Source organism: Salvia splendens, chromosome 18 (genome assembly GCF_004379255.2).
Source record: "Salvia splendens isolate huo1 chromosome 18, SspV2, whole genome shotgun sequence".
In the NCBI taxonomy this organism is placed as follows: domain Eukaryota; kingdom Viridiplantae; phylum Streptophyta; class Magnoliopsida; order Lamiales; family Lamiaceae; genus Salvia; species Salvia splendens.
The window spans coordinates 17,621,408-17,643,394 of NC_056049.1; the positions used below are offsets into that span (position 1 = coordinate 17,621,408).

Genomic DNA, 21,987 nt, shown 5'->3' on the forward strand with positions numbered 1-21,987 from the left:
GAAGTCTTGAAGTCTTAAATAAAAATTTAAATACAACGAGACTACTAGTCTACAACTACAACGAAGCTAATTACAAATTACAAAAAAAGACATGAAGTTCTGAACAATAAATTTATAAGTATATATACTCTTAGTCGGCGAAGGAGATGTTTCTACATAACTAAATTGAGGACACCTTTAGCAATTTAACCTTAAATGTTGAGTTTCGTCTAACAATCAACAATTATAGTAGAATTGTCAAAAGTTTCCCGAATTTAGCCTTATAGAGAAATCTACTTCATCGACTAGAGTATATACAAATACAATTATTTAATTGTATTTGCATATTTTTAAACTAGAAACAAATGGGGAAAAAAGAAAGAAAGGAAAAAAGACTTGAGCTCAACTTAAATTTAAAATTTAAGTTGAGGTGCCTACGTATCCCTAATGCTCATTTGCATTAGGGAATCAAAGCCCACGTAGTTCTTTTACCTTACTTACCTATTTGGCTTGGCCAGCGGTTGACGGTTGGCCTACGATTCATCCCCGGTGAATTCTTCTTGTGATCCCTCCTGACGATCATCCCAATCATTTTCTTGTTCTCTGACGTCAGCTTTGGCCCAATCATCAAGTAACATCACGGCTTCCATATTTTTCGCGGAGAGCTTACTTCTTGATTCATCCAACACACGTGAGCCAACACTAAAAGCGGACTCGACGGGGATAGTGGAAGTCAGAACAGAAAAAATCTCTTTGGCCATTAACGCAAGTATGGGAAAATCTTTCTCGTGTGTTCCCCACCAATCGAGGACGTCGATTTGGGCGGGAGGAGTATGACCTTAATCACCAAAGGAAAAGAGTGAATCGAAATATAAATCTAACTCACTTACCATACCTGAGGTCGACCTTCCGCCGGTGCTATAGCTGTATAGGTTGGCTAATTGGGATTGCGCATCGGGGTCATCATAATCAGCTTGAAATGCGAAGCCAAAGTTATGTTGTTGAGGAGGGGGAGGTCTTCTGACTTGGTGGGTACTGTTATACATGGTTTCATATTCGGTGTAGAGAGCACGCAAGTTAAACTCGAAGGTTTGTTGGATAATTGACCGGTCCGGGAGGTTTATTTGAAATTTTTCTGAGAGGTCTACTTCGAATTCATCACTGGTATCCGATTGCAATGCTTTAAGTGGACCAATATTAATAGAACTCAAATTGTTATAATAAAAATCTAAAATCCCGGAGGTATCGGCTAATTTCCATTTTGGATCCAAGACCTTTGCAATAAAAAACACCGTTGGAATCTCACTGAAATACTTAAGCCATTTCTCAATCATATAATATATAACACACATCAATTCAGGTGAAGAGTAAGCATTTTTCATCGTTGTTTTAAAACCAAGTGATATATACATGCAATGCTCTAAAACATGAACAGCAGTGCAATAATAAACACCCGATATTCAACAGACGCATTCTTGAAATATTTGAACAATTTAAATAATAAAGCCACGCTATGATCCCAACAACTATGCGAAAGATATAAATCAGAAACGGGATAGGTTCTAAAAAAATCACACAAAGAATCTTTATGTGTCAAAGTAGAATTCAAACAATCATATGTCGAATTACATCTATAAGACACATCCATGGTAAAATTCGTATATCTTATATTCTTTTGATGGCAATACTTCTTCCTAGCTTTGCCAATAGGTGGCTTTTTATGGATTAATCTAACTGCAGTTCTAATAGGACTAACATGCTTTTGCCATAATTCAAGCGCATCTTGTACACATAAATTTAAAATATGACATATGCATCTTTGATGAAAATACTTACCTCCAATAACCGGAGCACAAGCCGCAATCAAGTCATTAATACTTGCAGTGTTAGCAGCTGCATTATCAAAACCAAAAGAAAATATCTTATTGCGTAATTGAAATTCATTCAAAACTTGAATAATTAATTAAGCAATTTCGGGTGCACTGTGTGGTGTCTCAAATTCTCTAAAACCAATTAAACGTTTGTTCAAAGTCCAACTATTGTCCACAAAGTGAACCGTAATGCCCATGTATGAATGTCGGTTAAAACAATCAGTCCATACATCTGAGCAAATGTTCACTTTGTGTCCCAAGTTTAGTAATAACGTGATAATTCAACTTTTTTCTCCAAACATTGTCTAACGGTATATCGTTGAACGGTCATTCGACCTACTCTTTTGATAGCTACGTTCAAACCACTTTGCATAGTAACCTCAAATTTTTTGTCATCATAAACATTAAAAGGAAAATGCTTCATTGCAGCCCATCTAGTCATAACGTCAGCAAAATATTTTTGATCATATTTAAAAAGAGGCGTACCTGACGAACCTGAGCCACCAGGTTGGAAGTTTAGTTGGGTTTGGGTAGAGGTAGTGCCACATTCTACCAGATGCTTTGTCACCAAATGACGACGGAGGGTGCCATATCCCCCACCACTCGCAAATTTGTAGACTTTATCACAATAGTTACAATATGCACGAAACGTCGATGTCTCTTCTTGAGAGTGCGGATCATGAGGAGTTGGAATCACCACCGAGACCTTCGTGTAGTGTTTAACAAAAATATCAGATTTCAAAGCTTTTGTAGTATTAGTGGGTGGAGGGGGAGGAGGCATGTCCTTATTTCTGCCAGTGCTAGACGGAATACGAGAATGAGATCTATCATCATTGTTGTCCGAGTCCGACGATATAGACACGTCGTACTCATTATCTTGTTGGGAACCACCGCCCCTGCCCCCACCTTGATGCGTTTCAGCGAGTAGCATGACGGTCCTATGATCTTCTTCTATCTATAAATATTATATAAGTTGAAGTTTAATTAGGAACACAAAAAAAATTAAAAAAACTCAATCTTATGAAATTATGAATTGTAAAAAATAATTTTATTTTTTAGAACGTACTTGCATGCGTTCAGCCGCCACTCGGGAAATCTCTTCCATAACTTCTCGACAACTAGGTCGCCTTGATTTTGAGGGACGACTACTTTGATCTTGGGCAATTCCTTTGCCCCGATCACCACGTCCCGGTCCACCACGAGAAGAAGACATAGTGCAAAATGAAAGTAGTATGGAATATGGAGTATTGAATAAATGGTAAATTACGAACACCACAACAAATATAGTAGTAAGTAGTAACTAGTAAACAACTTGAGCAATTATAGAGAATGAGGAGAGAATAGAGAAATTGAGATTGAGAGAATGAAATCCTTGTTAACACAAGAATGAGGTGAGTAAAAATGATGGGGGAAGTAGGGTATTTATAGGAGTAAAATTGGAAGAAATAAAAAAAAATTCAAATTCGGTCGGTTTACCGCATGAACCGGCTGTTCAGTCCACGGTTTCTGACGAAAACCGGCGGTTTCTTACCGGTTTTCAGGCCTATACACTGCCACCTATGCTCTGCCACCTGAAAAAGCACCTGAACCGTCGGAAACCGGCGGTTTATGTCAGAAACCGCCGATTTTTTTGCACACCTAGCCGGAATCCCACCGTTGGAACCGTTGAACCGCCGGTTTGAACCGGCTCACCGCCGGTTACGGTTCACGATATTCCCGAACCTAAACCGGCCCGCTTGAACTGTCGAACCGTCAGTTGGTTTAAACCGCCGGTGCCGGTTCCGCTTCCGGTTCATAAACCGACGGTTCCGAACCGCCGATTAACCAGCGGTCCAGTTCGGTTTGTGCATGTCTTAGTAAACTTCTATTTTAGTCTTTGAATTCAAAGCAAAAATAATTTTTATCCTCTTTCAACTAAAATATAATACTCCCAAAATTTAGTTATTGATTTATTGCAGCCCATAAACTTAGTTATCGATTCATCTGCGCTACCGTTTTTCTCGCAATCTTCTTACTTCAAAAACTCCCAAAATTTGATCTTTTCTTCTCCCTTCACTACTAGATCTTTCTATTCTTCACAATCAATTACGATTCGTAATTTTTTTGGGGGATTCTTGAAGATTTTACAGCTGAAAAGTGGTCAATTGTGGTCCAATTTTTCTTTTTAACATTTGCAGAGTTTTGATCTAGATGTGGATTTACTATTGTTAAGCTAGAGGAGATGTATGTTTTCGAATAAAGTTCGTGTTTTTGTTTTGTATTGTTCATATTTGTGTGATTTAATTTGAAATAATTGGGTCTGAGAAATTGAGGGGTGAAGGTTTATTTTGATGGCTGTGGAAGAATTAGTTGAGCTTAAATTTAGGCTGGCTGATGGCAGTGATATTGGGCCAAGCAAGTATAGCTCTACCACAACTGTGATTTCTCTCAAAGAAAGGATTATTTCACAGTGGCCTAAAGGTTTATTATGAATTCCAAATCTCTTCTTGTAATTGTGTTTTTCAGCTGTTCTTTGGTGGCTAACTAGGGTTCCTTGATCTCTTTTGATAACTGTGTGTTTTGAGGTTTGTTGGAGCTTTATGGGCAGTGCTGAATTATTGTGTGTTATTTTATTTGAGTCTAATGCATCTTGTTCTGTTTAATTGTTGTATATATTACACCTTTGTATTGAGATTCATTTGCCTTTTGTTTCTTTAGCTTGTTTTAGGAGAAATGCTGAAGCTATTTATGGATTTCTGTATTAGGATATCTGAGCACAGTAACAAAGAAATGCATAACCTTTCGCCTGATCTCCCTGATTTTACTTGCACGTTGGGTGGATCTGTACCACGTTGTAAAATTTTTGGACTTGTTTCAGTTAACTTCACAGTAGAAACTAGATTTCGTGTTCGATACAACTGTTATTAGCTGCTATGGAAAATATTCTTACTAGTGATTATTATGTAGATACAACTTGTATGCTGTGAAGTTGATTAGTTAATAGGGTTTCGCGTGCCTCTCATGGTTGTTCAAGAAGCGTGACAGTTTTAGTTTCAGTTTTAGAGTCCCACTGATTAAGCCATATGATGCATATATATGGTTCTTGTTCAAATTCTTTCCCTTACAAGGGAATGGAAAATCAGTTGTAGGAAGCCATTGTACTCTCTGTCGGGTATAAAGCATATTTCCGAACTGCTTCGTTGAATATAATTTAGAAAGGATTTCAGAAAGCACATTCTTAGCTCTTGATGCACCTCAATGTTCCAGGCTAATGAGTAGCAACTTATACAAAATGAAGCATAAAGTTCAACTGAATAAATGTATGATCAATGTAGACTAATTTGTGTTTTATTGTTTCTGTCGTTAGCTGATCTACTCTTCCGTAAAAAAGATGTGATATTGCCAATAACAGTGCTGTCTATGTGTTTGTCATGGAAATATTCTTGTTATACAATCATCCATCCTCATACAGACACTTTGATATTGCAGATAAAGAAAATGGACCTAAATCTGTAAATGATATAAAGCTCATTAACGCTGGAAAGATACTAGAAAACAACAGAACACTTGCTGAATCACGAACTCCTCTAAGTGAGGTTCCTGGAGGCGTCATCACAATGCTTGTGGTAGTGCGTCCTCAGCTTCCGGACAAACACAGTGGTAACTAACTATGTCCTAACATTGTCTATTGCATGCTTCATCTGTAGGATGTGTTCTCGTAGTAAACTTATGAAACACGCTAGTTCCAGGATTTTTTAAATTAGCATGGAAGGCACGGCACCTCTGCATGAAAAACATACTGCAATTTGTTTTGATTTCTATGGTAAATTTGTTCTCCAAGAGTTTGTAGGAGATTAAATCGCGTCCATCTGTACTTATAAACCTGATTATTGACATGATTTTCCCACCTATACATATCAGCACTTGTTGCGGTCATTGATGTCGTTGTTTGCTTTAACACACGTAGCTCGATAAACTGCCCATAAACCTAGCTTGGTTGCTGATAAATACTGTATTTGCCTCAGATAAATTGCAGGATGAATCCCAGAAAAAGGTTGGATGCTCGTGCTCAATCTTGTAACGTATTTAGCAGAGCCACAACAACGTCGTTTTGCATTGCAGGTTGCTGAACTACATTTACATGCATTTTACGTGTTCTACAGATTTATGAGTTCAGTTTCCGGTAAGCTGTACAATCCATATCGAAAAAAACTCAGTTTTTTCATAACACAATTAAGGATGAATATATATATATATGTATGTCACTGGAATGAACCGTTTATAAAAGTAATTTGCTTTTGAAACAACACTTAAATTGTTCCCAAATCAGAAAATGATTGAGAATTTGGCCAGGGAAATGGAGATTGTTTCCGGCCTCTCACCTGTTTGATACATTTGGCTTTGTATCTAAAGATTTGTTTGAAGTGTTTGATAAAAAGGCGAGTTTTGGTTACTATTTTGCCATTCACTTAGATTTTAATTGTTTATTATACATTCTTTCATTTTGAGAAGGTGTCTTTACCTCTTCTTGGTACAAAAGGTAAAAAAGTTAGTTATTTTTGTTCGGCTTTTGAATTTACCTTCTTTATTTGGATTCCATTACTTTTTAAAAAGGTATATTTAATTAAAAAAAATATCTTCTCAATATACCTTTCCCTTTAAAGCATTTCTAAATATATGAAGTTGTGGCAAGGCAAAGGTAGATATCTCCCACCACACTTCATCGCTTAATTCCTTAACATGCCATGCTTTGTGTTGAATCGATAGAATCATTACCTATAAACTCAACCATGAACCATGAACCATGAAAATAATCTCACTTGGGCTTTTGTTGGCGCCAAGGATAACTTTCCTACATACCAAACTGCAGTGTTTCACCTGCAAATATAGCTTTTCAGAGCTATTCTTTATCATAAAAAATACTAACAGAAGCTACTAGTATAAGATAAGTAAGAAAAAATATCTAGTTATATTTAATTTATTTAATTTTCAATAACAAAATCAATCAAAAGGTGTGAAAGGAGGTGCGAAATACCCTCCGTCCTATAGAAAGAGGCTGATTTTTTTTTTGTCCAATATAAATAGTCCATATTCATTTATGACGACATTATTTCAACAAATTTTTTTACTCATCTCCTACTTTATCAATTACGTATTAAAACTTGTGTTATCTCCAATTAGTCTGTTTCTACAGGACAGTTGGAGTATGTATTTTATATTAATGTATTTACAATCATACTCTCTCCGTTCGCCATTAAATGTCTCATTTTTTCTTTTTAGTCCGTCCGCTAATAAATGTCTCATTTCACTTTTTACTATATCTGGTAAGTGGACCCTACATTCCACTAACTCATTTCACTCCTATTTTATTATAAAACTAATATATATAAGTAGGTCATACGTTCCACTAACTTTTCTACCCACTTTACTACATAAAATCAAACAATTTCTTAAAATCCATGCCAGTCAAATATGGGACATTTAATCATGGACGGAGGGGGGTATTTTATTATCTGTATACCATTATCCAATTGTTAGTTTAGGAAACATACTAAATAAAAATTAGAAAAACTATATAATGAAGAAAGATAAAGAAAAAAGATGCCGATCAGAAATAATAATTGTGACCGAAAGTCGGAGAAAACTTGATTTATTTTATATAAATCAATTATAGAATGTAACGATTTTTTTAAATATTTTTAGGCAATTGCATTTTATCAATTATAATGAGTACATCAATAACATTTTTTATTCCTTTTCTTAAATCACTCAATGCTTACTTTAAGTTTTGAACTTTTGACGTTCATTGGCCTTCCCAATTTAATTATTTGAGTTGAAAGGAGTTTTTAATATAACAAACATTAGAGATTGATTATTTCTTTAGTAAAATTGTGGTTTCTCCAAATAAAAAATAATATTTTCACAATAATAACAATAATAACAACTCATGTCTTATGTTATCAATAATATGATGTGGTTTCTCATCCCACATCAATCCTAAGAAGCAATGGAAAAGAAAGAGTAAATAAAAGGGTAGAGAAAGAGTTATTGTAATATATATTATACATTATAAATTATATACTGGACCGTTTATTTGAGGTTTAAATACCTTATGATATAATTTGTATTTATGATATTGGTTTTAAAATTTTAAATTTAATTTTAATATAAGTTCAGTTAAACGGTTAATTGACTAATAGGGCAGTTATAATTGGTCGGTTAATCAAAGTAACTGTCTACCAACCATACCGGTTTTGGTTCTGATTTCAATGCTTTTTTGCTGTCAGTTAACCAATAAATCGGTTCGGTTAGTAACCGAAATGACTGATTAACTTGTCACGACCGCATTTTCTAAGGATAGAAAATATGGTTGATCGCGACTAGGGGAGGATTAAAGAAGCGGGGAAGAAAGGGGAAAATCAACACAACTCAACCACAACCCGAAACAAATGGGAATAGCTCGAAATAAATCAGAGTTTTGAACAAAATAGACTTGAGTCTTTTAAGATGCACAACGGAAGCAAATGAACGCGGTTCCATGTATGAAGACATGAACCTCCGAGAGTCAAAATCTGACTGAAGTAAGTGTCTTGTCTCAATAGCACTTCCTCCACCACTTCGCTGCTCAACCTGCACATTTAGAAATATATGCAGGGCTGAGTACAAAAAGTACTCAGTGAACACATTGCCGAAAATTACACATATACATTTGAAAATATTGTCAAGCCATCATCACAGTAACACTCGGGGGTGTTATTGAAAATGCCCGAGCTTACTAAAAATATTCACATTGGACTGCAGTCCCTTTTTCCTGTACTTAGCCATATCTGATCACATTGTGCCGTTGAGATGGTGTTCTCACACGGTCACCTTCCCTGCCCATCATGTCAGAGGTTTCCATGTACCGGGAAGGTGGCCACCTTCCACGGTCATCTTCTCTGCCGTTCACGGTCAGAGGTTCCAAGTAGGGACACCACCCTACTAGGACTCAAAATCGAATCGATTCACATATATCATCTTTCATAATTCACTTGGCCTTAGCCAAACAGATAGGCATCATACACAAAACATTTATGGTAAGACAACATCTTTAAAAATCATGAACATGTGTTCGTGTTTTCACAAAATACGATTTGTATTTGTCGTATAAGAAAGCTCACCTTGGTCGTTTAGATTCCTTAACTTGAATTTTCCTGACTCCACCCTTAACTCACGGAGATAGCCTTTTGAAAACAAACAACGTACTAATAAGACTCGAGAAATTCACATACTTATAGGAATGCATGCCCCTACTTTATTTCTTTTATCATTTGTCCACCGTTAGAAAAATTTTAGAAACTTGCATATTAATTAAATTGAAAAATTTAATTAATAGCACTTCTTTATTAAACTTAATTATTTATGTGACTTGAGAATTTCGGCTCTCTCTTTCTTTCCATTTCCTTAGCGGCCGCCCGAGGCGTCACGGGGCGATGCCGGTCGGCCGCTTACGCCCATAATTCCTCCGTTAGCTCCTCGTATTTTTCCATCATAATATCGAACAAAAATCCCAAAATTATATAAGCGCTTAACCAAATTATCGCAAGTATTTCCCCTCGCCCTTACATTTATTTCGAAACTTTGGGTAAATTATTTGTACATCGAATTATTCTGAGAATTAATTAAACAATTCCCCACAATTAATTTAATTACCAACTCAAAGATTTATTTAATTATCGGCCCAAACTAAAATATCACCATCCACCTTATTTCTCCAATTCAAAATTTGTTAGTCCAATTCCTTTAAAGAAAAACCAAGGTTCAATCTCTTTTTCTTTTGTTTAAAAAAAACAAAAAGGCCCAAAAGATAAGTGAATTTCGAAATCGGGCCTTCGTTCAATTATTTACTTATTTACTGGAGCCCCAATTATTAGAAGAATTGGGCTCAAATTATATACTCCACTCCTTAGTCCAAACAAACTAAAATGCTAGCCCTAAATCATTAAATTCTTTAGCCCAATTTAAAGAAAAACTAGCCCCACCCATAAAGCCCAATTTTAAAAACACTAAGTTAAAAACATAGCTCTTCTCCTTCCTCCCTCATTCACCAAAATGCACAGCCTCCTCCCTCTCACACCTTGCTGCCGCCGTCGCCAGCCTCCCTCCATGCCACCGTCGTGCCACCGCCACCTCCGGCGGTGGTCCTTCCTCCCCCTCATCTCTCTTCCTCCCTTCTCTCCCTCTTTCTCTCTCTTCCTCTCAAGCCTCACGCCGCCGCCGCTGCTGTACGCGCGGCGGCTCGCCGTCGCGGCCTCCACCTCCCTCTCTCGATTTCCACCGCCATCACATCATCGCTGCTCCACCGCCTCAGCCCCCCTCTCTCGATTTCCACCGCCATCACATCATCGCTACTCCCTTTCTTAATTTATGCTTACCTTGGTTGTAGGACTTGGATTATGTATTTTATATGAATTTGGTGATCCTTGAACAATTATCTTGCTACTTATCTTGCTACTTGAGATTTGATGGTGAAACATGGTGTTAAACTTGCTGTGTATTCTTGATTTCTGAATTGGGCAGATTCTAATTTCTCTTTTGATATGCGTATGCTTGTTCGTATGTGCAACAAAGCAAAGGTTTGTTGTTTACCTGTTTATGTGAAAGTGAAAAGTTGTTGGATGGTAGTGTTTGACTCTACAATTGTGTGAAATTCTCCTTCCTCAAACTCCTCTATCAACGTTGGCTTGGCGTGTAGACAACTTAGGATGGAATTGATGGTGATGTGTGTGTGTGGGAAAGAAAAAATGATTGTATATCTATATATACAATATACAAAAAGTGGCATTGAAAGTGACGTGTAGCAAGTTGGTGTAGCAAGTTCTTATCTCCAATTTATTCTCCTTGACATCAAGAGTGGATAGATATGATACGATTTCTTCTGCCATTCAATTAATGCAGCATTTAATGCTGTGCTGAAAAAAAACGATTCTATGTATCTGCCCTCTATCTCTCTCTCTTTTTTATTTTATTTTATTTGTTTATTAAATTTTATTATTTGTATATTTATTTACTTATTTATTTAATTTGGTATAGGAAAAAAAAATCCAGCTTAAGCTCGTGGCTTTGGTGTAGGAAAACAAATAACATCCATAGCCTTCTCTGATGATGTACCAGGCTTTCTTGGAGTGCGAGCACGACCGTTGCACGGGCTGCGTGAACTTTTCTCTAATTGTAATAGATAAGGATTTGATAAATTTGTATAATAGTAATTTAGCGGACTTCGGAGATATGCCGGACTTTATAACTTTTTATTTGGTGTTATTTATTTATTTTTTTTTTGAAATATTCGTTCGAGAACGAAGCAACGATTATTTATAATTCCAAGATCAATTATTATACATGGAGATGGCAGATTTCGAATACTACAACGATCACTTATTATTTATCTTTAGGCTAATAATAATAATGAGGTATGAAAGTTCGGGTTGTTACATTCTACCCCTCTTAAAAGAAATTTCGTCCCGAAATTTAGGAAGTATTTAGACAAAAAGCTCGGGATATCTCTCCTTCATTTTCTTTTCTAGCTCCCATGTTGATTCTTCCTATCTGTGGTTCAATGTCTTGCCTCCCATGAGGGTCTCGGGCGAGGTAATATAGAGTTGATCTAACCGTTTTAACTTTGATATGAACTGAATTTGGGATTCCAAGAGAAATATTTGAATCGTTCTTGCTTTGTGTAGGCTCCAAGGTAGCCATGAAAATAAAACGATTATAATTATTTCAATTACGTGAGTGTTTGGTTCACCACAAACTTTCACCAGTTGCTTGCAACAAAGGTTTTTATGAAATGCGAAGACTAGGCTCAATTGGGCTCATTATGCTAATTCCCAAAAAAGAAAAGATACAACTTCAAAGGGCTTGAGCTATACCCATAGAACTAGAAAATTTTATTGCGGGAAGAGCTTGCCAGATGGAATAAATTGCGAAAGTGAGGGTATGAGGAAGAGAATGTAGATGTCAATAATAGGTTGCCAATAATATTCCAAATGGACAATCAAGTAGAAAAGTTTCAAGTATCCCTAGATGATAACAGAAAGGCATGAGATGGTTGGTTACAATTGGATTTGAAAAGAATAGGAATAACAAACAATTGCATTTTGCTCAACAACACCGTGACAGAAGATCATATCAACGAAATTTTTAGAGTTTATAAGCAGTTCAAGGAAAACTAACTTATAAAGAGTGCAACAAAAGGAAACTAGCCAAGGGAGAAGCAATGTGCCAGCTTTAACATAGAGCTTGCAGAAAAGCTCAAATCAAGAGATAACAGTCATATTGAATTCAGAAGATGAGAGTACTCATGTAAAACAAAGAGATTGTCGATAAGTATGTCTGAAAACACAAAGGGTCAAATTAAAAAGTTTAAGGTCTCACTAGATGGCTGCTACAATATAGTAAGACTGAAAATGATTGGGCTCAAGTGAATTTGAGAGAAAGAAGAATAACAAGGAACTACCTTTTTGGGTCAACAATATCGTGATACTATATCACGTTAATGAATTCACAAAGTTTATAACCAAATCACAGAAATTAACTAGTAGAGAAGACAACCAGAGCAAACTTGTTTGGGAAGGGAACAAATTACTTTAGACTTGGAGTTACCAAAGAGCTCAAAGCATGAGGGAATAATTATAGTGGGATTAAGAAGAGGTGGCTATTCTTTATAAATTAATGAGTGTCAGCAAGTACATTTGAAAGCACTAAAGCTCTACTAATGATCTTTGAAGAATATATTATCATTGAAGAGACAATAGTTTAGGGAAACATGTTAATTCTGAAGGCTATAAATAAAGCAGCTCCTAGTATAGGAGTTTGGTGGCAAGAATTCAGAGAGTCAATGTATTGCTTTTATACGGAACGAGTAAAGAAGGACCGTAGTCACTAGAGGTTATCAGAAAACATGAGGGAGCAAGCTCAAAACTGAAAGTGATTCACAACCTTGACATAGAAGAGGGAAAATAATGACACATTACCTTGCAAAGGAGGTCATTTAAGATCTTAATTCAACAAAAGTATTTTGATCAGGGGGATTCGAGAAAATGAAATTCATGGAAATCCAAGTGAGCGTTGCTGATGAATCTTCCTGGTTAACTACGATGGTGATACTCCGTTGTTTAACTATTTATAGAGGATGGTAAACGAGTTAGGAGAAACTTTGGTCACAAGCTACTTTCACCTTACTATCACGTCAGATGACCATATGTGGGAATTATGACTCCTTGGTACTCTCGGTTCGTCAGAACGCTCATCCTCGTAACACGCCATTTCTGTTTACTTATTATTGTAAAGCTAAGTTCTTTGTTTACATTGTAATCATATTCTCTTGCTATGTATGTATACATCGCTTAGTTGGATCAAAGGTATGATCCTTTGGAGTGATTGGATTGTCCAGAAAGACAATGGCTAACCCAGATTATTCATGTCATTGGGACGTAGAAAATGACATCCAACCTCTATCACCTTTCTAGAAACATCGTTTTGTTCTATGTTGGATTGTTTTTCTCGAAGTTTCTTTCTTATCGCTTCATTTTCTTTTCGTCGCACGGGAAAGCGAGAAATGTTATACTGTACTTCTAAGTTTGAGTTCATATTGCGTTCTAGAAGGAATGCATATCTAAGTAATCTAAGTTCCTTGGAAATTTCGATTTTCCCTTACCAGCAACATGATTCAATGACTAACTCAAAAAAAAAGAGATATCATTTCACCAATTGGTACCAGACTCGTATACTTTATACTTTCATATTTCAGTATTTTTTTTTTCCATTCAGGGAAAGTTACTTCTTTTATTCATACATTCGCAGTCTTTAGCCAAGAAAAGACATACTAACTCTTTCTTTAAGCATGCTACCAAATCAAGAAACATCAACTCTTTCTTTAAAATTCGTATTTTCATCTGTTCACTCAAATTAACTACATGAGTTATTTCTCCATTTCAAACTTTTAAACATCTTAACTTTCTTTTGAAAAGAACAAGTTACCTTTTTCCTCATTGAGCGCGATTGGTGGGAGCGCTAAGAGCATTTTCATCGATTAGACAGTCTAGTGGAACAAGGCTAGACCAAAGATTTTCAAAGAAGACTCTCGGGTTCAGAGCTAGAAAGAATGCTCTGATACCACTCTGTCACGACCGCATTTTCTAAGGATAGAAAACACGGTTGATCGCGACTAGGGGAGGATTAAAGAAGCGGGGAAGAAAGGGGAAAATCAACACAACTCAACCACAACCCGAAACAAATGGGAATAGCTCGAAATAAATCAGAGTTTTGAACAAAATAGACTTGAGTCTTTTAAGATGCACAACGGAAGCAAATGAACGCGGTTCCATGTATGAAGACATGAACCTCCGAGAGTCAAAATCTGACTGAAGTAAGTGTCTTGTCTCAATAGCACTTCCTCCACCACTTCGCTGCTCAACCTGCACATTTAGAAATATATGCAGGGCTGAGTACAAAAAGTACTCAGTGAACACATTGCCGAAAATTACACATATACATTTGAAAATATTGTCAAGCCATCATCACAGTAACACTCGGGGGTGTTATTGAAAATGCCCGAGCTTACTAAAAATATTCACATTGGACTGCAGTCCCTTTTTCCTGTACTTAGCCATATCTGATCACATTGTGCCGTTGAGATGGTGTTCTCACACGGTCACCTTCCCTGCCCATCATGTCAGAGGTTTCCATGTACCGGGAAGGTGGCCACCTTCCACGGTCATCTTCTCTGCCGTTCACGGTCAGAGGTTCCAAGTAGGGACACCACCCTACTAGGACTCAAAATCGAATCGATTCACATATATCATCTTTCATAATTCACTTGGCCTTAGCCAAACAGATAGACATCATACACAAAACATTTATGGCAAGACAACATCTTTAAAAATCATGAACATGTGTTCGTGTTTTCACAAAATACGATTTGTATTTGTCGTATAAGAAAGCTCACCTTGGTCGTTTAGATTCCTTAACTTGAATTTTCCTGACTCCACCCTTAACTCACGGAGATAGCCTTTTGAAAATAAACAACGTACTAATAAGACTCGAGAAATTCACATACTTATAGGAATGCATGCCCCTACTTTATTTCTTTTATCATTTGTCCACCGTTAGAAAAATTTTAGAAACTTGCATATTAATTAAATTGAAAAATTTAATTAATAGCACTTCTTTATTAAACTTAATTATTTATGTGACTTGAGAATTTCGGCTCTCTCTTTCTTTCCATTTCCTTAGCGGCCGCCCGAGGCGTCACGGGGCGATGCCGGTCGGCCGCTTACGCCCATAATTCCTCCGTTAGCTCCTCGTATTTTTCCATCATAATATCGAACAAAAATCCCAAAATTATATAAGCGCTTAACCAAATTATCGCAAGTATTTCCCCTCGCCCTTACATTTATTTCGAAACTTTGGGTAAATTATTTGTACATCGAATTATTCTGAGAATTAATTAAACAATTCCCCACAATTAATTTAATTACCAACTCAAAGATTTATTTAATTATCGGCCCAAACTAAAATATCACCATCCACCTTATTTCTCCAATTCAAAATTTGTTAGTCCAATTCCTTTAAAGAAAAACTTTGGGTAAATTATTTGTACATCGAATTATTCTGAGAATTAATTAAACAATTCCCCACAATTAATTTAATTACCAACTCAAAGATTTATTTAATTATCGGCCCAAACTAAAATATCACCATCCACCTTATTTCTCCAATTCAAAATTTGTTAGTCCAATTCCTTTAAAGAAAAACGTTCAATCTCTTTTTCTTTTGTTTAAAAAAAACAAAAAGGCCCAAAAGATAAGTGAATTTCGAAATCGGGCCTTCGTTCAATTATTTACTTATTTACTGGAGCCCCAATTATTAGAAGAATTGGGCTCAAATTATATACTCCACTCCTTAGTCCAAACAAACTAAAATGCTAGCCCTAAATCATTAAATTCTTTAGCCCAATTTAAAGAAAAACTAGCCCCACCCATAAAGCCCAATTTTAAAAACACTAAGTTAAAAACACAGCTCTTCTCCTTCCTCCCTCATTCACCAAAATGCACAGCCTCCTCCCTCTCACACCTTGCTGCCGCCGCCGCCAGCCTCCCTCCATGCCGCCGTCGTGCCACCGCCACCTCCGGCGGTGGTCCTTCCTCCCCCTCATCTCTCTTCCTCCCTTCTCTCCCTCTTTCTCTCTCTTCCTCTCAAGCCTCACGCCGCCGCCGCTGCTGTACGCGCGGCGGCTCGCCGTCGCGGCCTCCACCTCCCTCTCTCGATTTCCACCGCCATCACATCATCGCTGCTCCACCGCCTCAGCCCCCCTCTCTCCCGAATCTGCAGCCGCCGCCACTGTGCATGCACAGGCGGCGGCTTCGCCGGTTCTTCTCCACGCCTCGCGCTGCCGGAGTAGCTCCCCGAAGCCACCACAGTCGCCGCCTCCTCGCCGGATTCCCAAAAGGTGAGGATTGATTTATTGTTCTTTCCCCTTTTTTTCCAATTTCTATAAATTTATAATCTTAGATCTAAAGTTTTGGAATTTAATTTGTGAAGGTTGTGATATTAGTGACGTATCGGGGTGTGGGGCTGTCCTCGTCGTCTCCGGGCTGCCAAAGACCCGTCGCCGAAAATCCGGCAGTTTCTTATTCTAGAGATAAGTTTCTTAATTTATGCTTACCTTGGTTGTAGGACTTGGATTATGTATTTTATATGAATTTGGTGATCCTTGAACAATTATCTTGCTACTTATCTTGCTACTTGAGATTTGAAGGTGAAACATGGTGTTAAACTTGTTGTGTATTCTTGATTTCTGAATTGGGCAGATTCTAATTTCTCTTTTGATATGCGTATGCTTGTTCGTATGTGCAACAAAGCAAAGGTTTGTTGTTTACCTGTTTATGTGGAAGTGAAAAGTTGTTGGATGGTAGTGTTTGACTCTACAATTGTGTGAAATTCTCCTTCCTCAAACTCCTCTATCAACGTTGGCTTGGCGTGTAGACAACTTAGGATGGAATTGATGGTGATGTGTGTGTGTGGGAAAGAAAAAATGATTGTATATCTATATATACAATATACAAAAAGTGGCATTGAAAGTGACGTGTAGCAAGTTGGTGTAGCAAGTTCTTATCTCCAATTTATTCTCCTTGACATCAAGAGGGGATAGATATGATACGATTTCTTCTGCCATTCAATTAATGCAGCATTTAATGCTGTGCTGAAAAAAAACGATTCTATGTATCTGCCCTCTATCTCTCTCTCTTTTTTATTTTATTTTATTTGTTTATTAAATTTTATTATTTGTATATTTATTTACTTATTTATTTAATTTGGTATAGGAAAAAAAAATCAAGCTTAAGCTCGTGGCTTTGGTGTAGGAAAACAAATAACATCCATAGCCTTCTCTGATGATGTACCAGGCTTTCTTGGAGTGCGAGCACGACCGTTGCACGGGCTGCGTGAACTTTTCTCTAATTGTAATAGATAAGGATTTGATAAATTTGTATAATAGTAATTTAGCGGACTTCGGAGATATGCCGGACTTTATAACTTTTTATTTGGTGTTATTTATTTTTTTTTTTTGAAATATTCGTTCGAGAACGAAGCAACGATTATTTATAATTCCAAGATCAATTATTATACATGGAGATGGCAGATTTCGAATACTACAACGATCACTTATTATTTATCTTTAGGCTAATAATAATAATGAGGTATGAAAGTTCGGGTTGTTACATAACTAGTCCTAATGTGAACTACATACTAAATGTCAAGTGCACCGACGCCCTTGATGACCTTGGATTGATTGGGAGAATGGACAAAGGAAGGAGGGGCGAGACGAGGCCGAACAAGTGAGCCGGCGAGTGAAAGGGCGCCCAAGAAGAGCCACATGTCTAAGAGGCTCAAAGAGGGCGGAGTCTTCTGGCTGACAAATTGTTGCCAAGTAACATGGGCGGACCTACATGAAGAGGGCAAGGGGTTTCCGCCCCTATTAAATTCATCTTTCACTTAATTTTTTTTCTTTTTAAAAATTTTTTAATTTGAAAATCTAGCCTAGGGCATACCGTACCGGAAATTACAGTATGACAAAATTCCATACCGATACCGTTACCATACCGTAATAACGGTATGTGGTATGGTAATGGTATACCGAAAAAACCTATTGTATCCAAAATATTTGTAAATGTAATATATATATATATATATATATATATATATATAAATGTAATATATATATTATATTTAATTTTTTTTAAATTTTATTTTATATAATATATATATAAATGTAATAACATTTTTTTAAAATTTAATATAATAAATATCCAAAATATTACATTTAATTTTTTTTAAATTTTAGAGAATTCTATTTTTAATTTTTTAATATAATATATATAAATATAATATATATATTATAACATATTTAATATTAATATATATATAATAATCTATCGGTATATCGGTATACCACGGTATAGAAAAATTGATACCGTTACCGTACCGAAACATTGCGGTATGGTATCATACCGTACCGAAAACTGCGGTATACCGAAAAATCAGTATTTTCGGTATTTTTCCAGTACGGTAAGTCCGATATTTTGGTATAAATTCCCACCCCCATGCATGGGTGGATCCAGGATTTAAAAATCGTGGGGTCGGACGAGATAATTAATATAATAATATTATATATATTATAAAAATACATTACAAATAAAATTATCTTTGTTTTATCACGATAGTTGACTTTTACGAGTTCATATTTTTAACTTTTACGAATATTCATATTTTGAAGCTGGCCGAAATTTTATCATTGGAAATAATTGCAAACATATCTTCCAGTCGTTGATTGTGTTCAACATTAGCACCAGAAGAACAGATAAAACTCATGAGAACAGATACAAACTCAAGATATTTTTAAAATAAATTTATCCATTGATTTAATATGGATGGTAATTAAAATCAATAATAAAAAAAACATAAGTATATAATTATTATATTCATAAAAATTAGGTCAAATAAACAAAATAAAAGTAAAAAAATAATAAAACATGATTAAAAGAATATCAATAACGCACCAATTTTTTTTGTGCAAAGCCTATGCCCCTCAAAAATCTTAATCTTAGTCTCCTACTATAACTTTCTATTTAATCAAAATAATAATTGGGTAGAAATATAGAATTTTTATTTATAAAGAAAGTTGTAACTCTTGTAATAAAGATAAAATTATTTAAAAAGGACAGTATTGACTGATTTTTTTAACTAATAAACTTAAATAAATTAGGAATTTATGTAAATTTGTGGGAAAATTAAGGAGAAAAAAAGTTAATACTACATGGCTTAGAAAATTATTGGCAGGCGAATTAAATGAAAAAGCAGTATTAACGGCGAGTGACCAGAGGCAATCAATTAGATTTTTTACTTATAGATTTTCTAACCCAATCAATAGGAGTATTAACCACTCCTCAGCCCAAAAATCAATATTAACCTCTCTGTTCATCTTCTTCGTTGATAATGCATCAGCTTCTGCAACCCCTCCCCTTATCTATCTCTACTCTATTCTTATTAGAATTGTTCCTTTCTCCTCTTAGTTTTTGGAAAAGGCGGAAGGCTTCGGGTAGAGTTGAAGCTGGCCGTGGGGGTCGGAGACGGAACTGCACCAGGTCAAAGGTCGAAGATGATGTTTTCCGGCCGTGTTCGGTGGACCGCCGGTGGGGTCGGCCGACCCCGCGCGACCCCACCTGGATCCGCCGATGCCCCCATGTGTGCGTCCGTGCTGACCGATTGGGACTTCACCCCTATAAAAGTCTTCAACATCATCAATATAGGAATAATTAATTGTTGACTCACGTTCAACAAAACTTTCAACCATTTCGCAAAAAATGGAAGGCATACGAAAGAGATACGAAACAAGTAGTCGGCTTCAAACAACTGAAAAAAAAAGTTCTTCAAATACACGAATAAATATTTCTAAATTGATTCTATAAGGAGAAAAAACTCAACACTATCCACCAACCACATAAAAACATCAACACACAATTACATTATACTCCCTCCGTCCCACAATAAATGTCACTACTCCTTTTCATTTCGGTCTGTCCCACAATAATTGTCACACTTCATTTTTACCATAAATGGGAAGTAGGTCTCACATTCCACTAACTCATTTCACTCACATTTTATTATAAAACCAATATAGAAAAGTGAGTCCTACATTCCACTAACTTTTTCAACAAATTTTTCTTTAAATTTCTTAAAACTCGTGCCCACAATAAAAGTCACAATTATTGTGGGACGGAGGGAGTGATAATACCAATTAACAAAAAGCAAGTGTACAAGAAAATTAGAGAAAAGAGGCATGGGCTAAGAAAAAAATATTTTAATATTTAGATGCAAAAAGATACAAAAAATAATAATAAACTAAATACTTAAAAAGGAAAATAAAATAAATGTTGAACTAGAAGAATCCATGGCGACAGTTCCCACCATGCAACACATTGAACAAGATGATCGCCAACTCCTTTTGAATCCCATCACTCTCTCGATCCATCCGGGCCCGGTGATACTCCCTCACGACGACGTCGGGCACCACCACCCCCCGGCACAGGGGGCACGTGGCCCGGTGCCACCGCAGCCACTTCTCGAGGCAGCTCCGGTGGAACACATGGCCGCAATCCACGAGCTCCATCGCCTCGTCTCCCGGCTCAAATTCCGACAAACAAACGCTGCATTCCTTCCAATAATTCGGGTGATTCGAGATTGCGAAATTGGAGGTCTTCTTGTTGATGATGGATCTGTATTTGTAGCTCAAGCTTATGTGCTTGCAATGCTTCGACAGAATAACAATGGCTAACACCGTTAATCGGAATAGTTTGGGAAGGATCTCCACCATGAAATTGGCTAGGATTTCATCTAAGAAAGCCAACATGTTTGATAATGCTCTCATCTCATCACTTTTTTTAATAGGTTGTATAGTAGTTTGAGGGCAAACAATTGTATATATATATGTAAATTCCTTAGTGTGTTTGTGAATATTTGGATCCATGGATTTGAAAACACTTTTAAAGTTTTGGTAGGTATATAAAGCAAGACTATGAGTATATGTGCATGATACCACCAACTCTTATGATAATGAGAGTTTTCTTAAATAATGGTATAGATTGCATTTGACCTCGTAATAAAAAAACTCATTTAATGTATGGCAACCATAATTGTCGTGAATACTAATGTTAGTAACTTGTGTCTTACTATAATGATTGGTTATAAATATCTGATATTAGTACTATAACATAACATGTACACGTTCTGCCCTATTAAAAACAAAATATTTCATAAAATAAACTTTACTTTTTTCTCTTTGTTAATTTACTCCTTCTTTATTACCTTTAAAACAACACTATACAAAATCTCGTGCCGAAAACCAAATATTTTATATTTATTGGGATGGAAACGCATGTTTTTATATATACTCCCTCCGTCTCATAAAAATATGGGCAATACGTATGACACGCGAATTAAGACAAATTTGGTAAAATAAGAGAGATGAAGAAAATGATATGAGAAAGTAAAAGAGATGATGAGAGTGGTAGTTAAAGTAATGTTAATGAATAGTGAGACCTACATTATTTAATTAATATAACTTTCCAAAAATGAAATGCACATATTTTTATGGGACATGTGAAGTATAAATTAAATAGTTCTATTTTGTAATTCGAATTTTGTAGTTGGTGGTCGGGAAGGATAACTTGAAAGTTTCACAAATATGAGAAGTGTTGGTTTATTTTTTCAAGTTTACAAGTTTTACTAGAATTAATATAAGGTTTTGGTTCAAGATACAAGAAACACAGATGCTGTATTATGAAGGTACAAGCTATCTCTACCTACCACGTCTAAGAAAAAAAAATACTACTGCTACTATATTTTTGGTACGTATTCATAAATAGTCATTCCGTTTCCTAAAAATAGAATTTTTTCATTTTTAATTTGTTTTTTAAAAATAGAAACTTCTTATTTTAGGAAATGTACCCCCACAATCCACTAACATTAATTCGTCTATTTTTTCTTCCCGTCTCTTTGACTTTATCTATTTTTCTCTTACTTTTCCAATTTTATATTAAAATGTGTCGTTTCTAAAATTTTA

The 21,987-nt window shown here is 36.0% G+C and overlaps 2 protein-coding genes and 1 long non-coding RNA gene across 3 annotated transcripts; 2 read left to right on the plus strand and 1 right to left on the minus strand.

The window, feature by feature from the left end:
* The first annotated feature begins 3,775 nt into the window (after positions 1–3,775).
* Positions 3,776–6,282, plus strand: LOC121777971 (membrane-anchored ubiquitin-fold protein 6-like). The gene is made up of 3 exons (XM_042175317.1): positions 3,776–4,310; positions 5,319–5,489; positions 5,855–6,282. Exons 1-3 carry the CDS (start codon positions 4,181–4,183, stop codon positions 5,908–5,910), a joined length of 357 nt encoding a protein of 118 aa, XP_042031251.1. The 5' UTR covers positions 3,776–4,180; the 3' UTR covers positions 5,911–6,282.
* Positions 6,283–14,932: 8,650 nt separating this feature from the next.
* On the plus strand, positions 14,933–17,494 carry LOC121777252. Its single transcript, XR_006045450.1, has 2 exons — positions 14,933–16,317; positions 16,410–17,494. It is a non-coding gene; the product is annotated as an uncharacterized LOC121777252 (long non-coding RNA).
* Positions 17,495–20,304: 2,810 nt separating this feature from the next.
* On the minus strand, positions 20,305–20,775 carry LOC121776829 (E3 ubiquitin-protein ligase RHA2B-like). Its single transcript, XM_042173991.1, has one exon. It carries the CDS (start codon positions 20,773–20,775, stop codon positions 20,305–20,307), a length of 471 nt encoding a protein of 156 aa, XP_042029925.1.
* Positions 20,776–21,987: the final 1,212 nt, after the last annotated feature.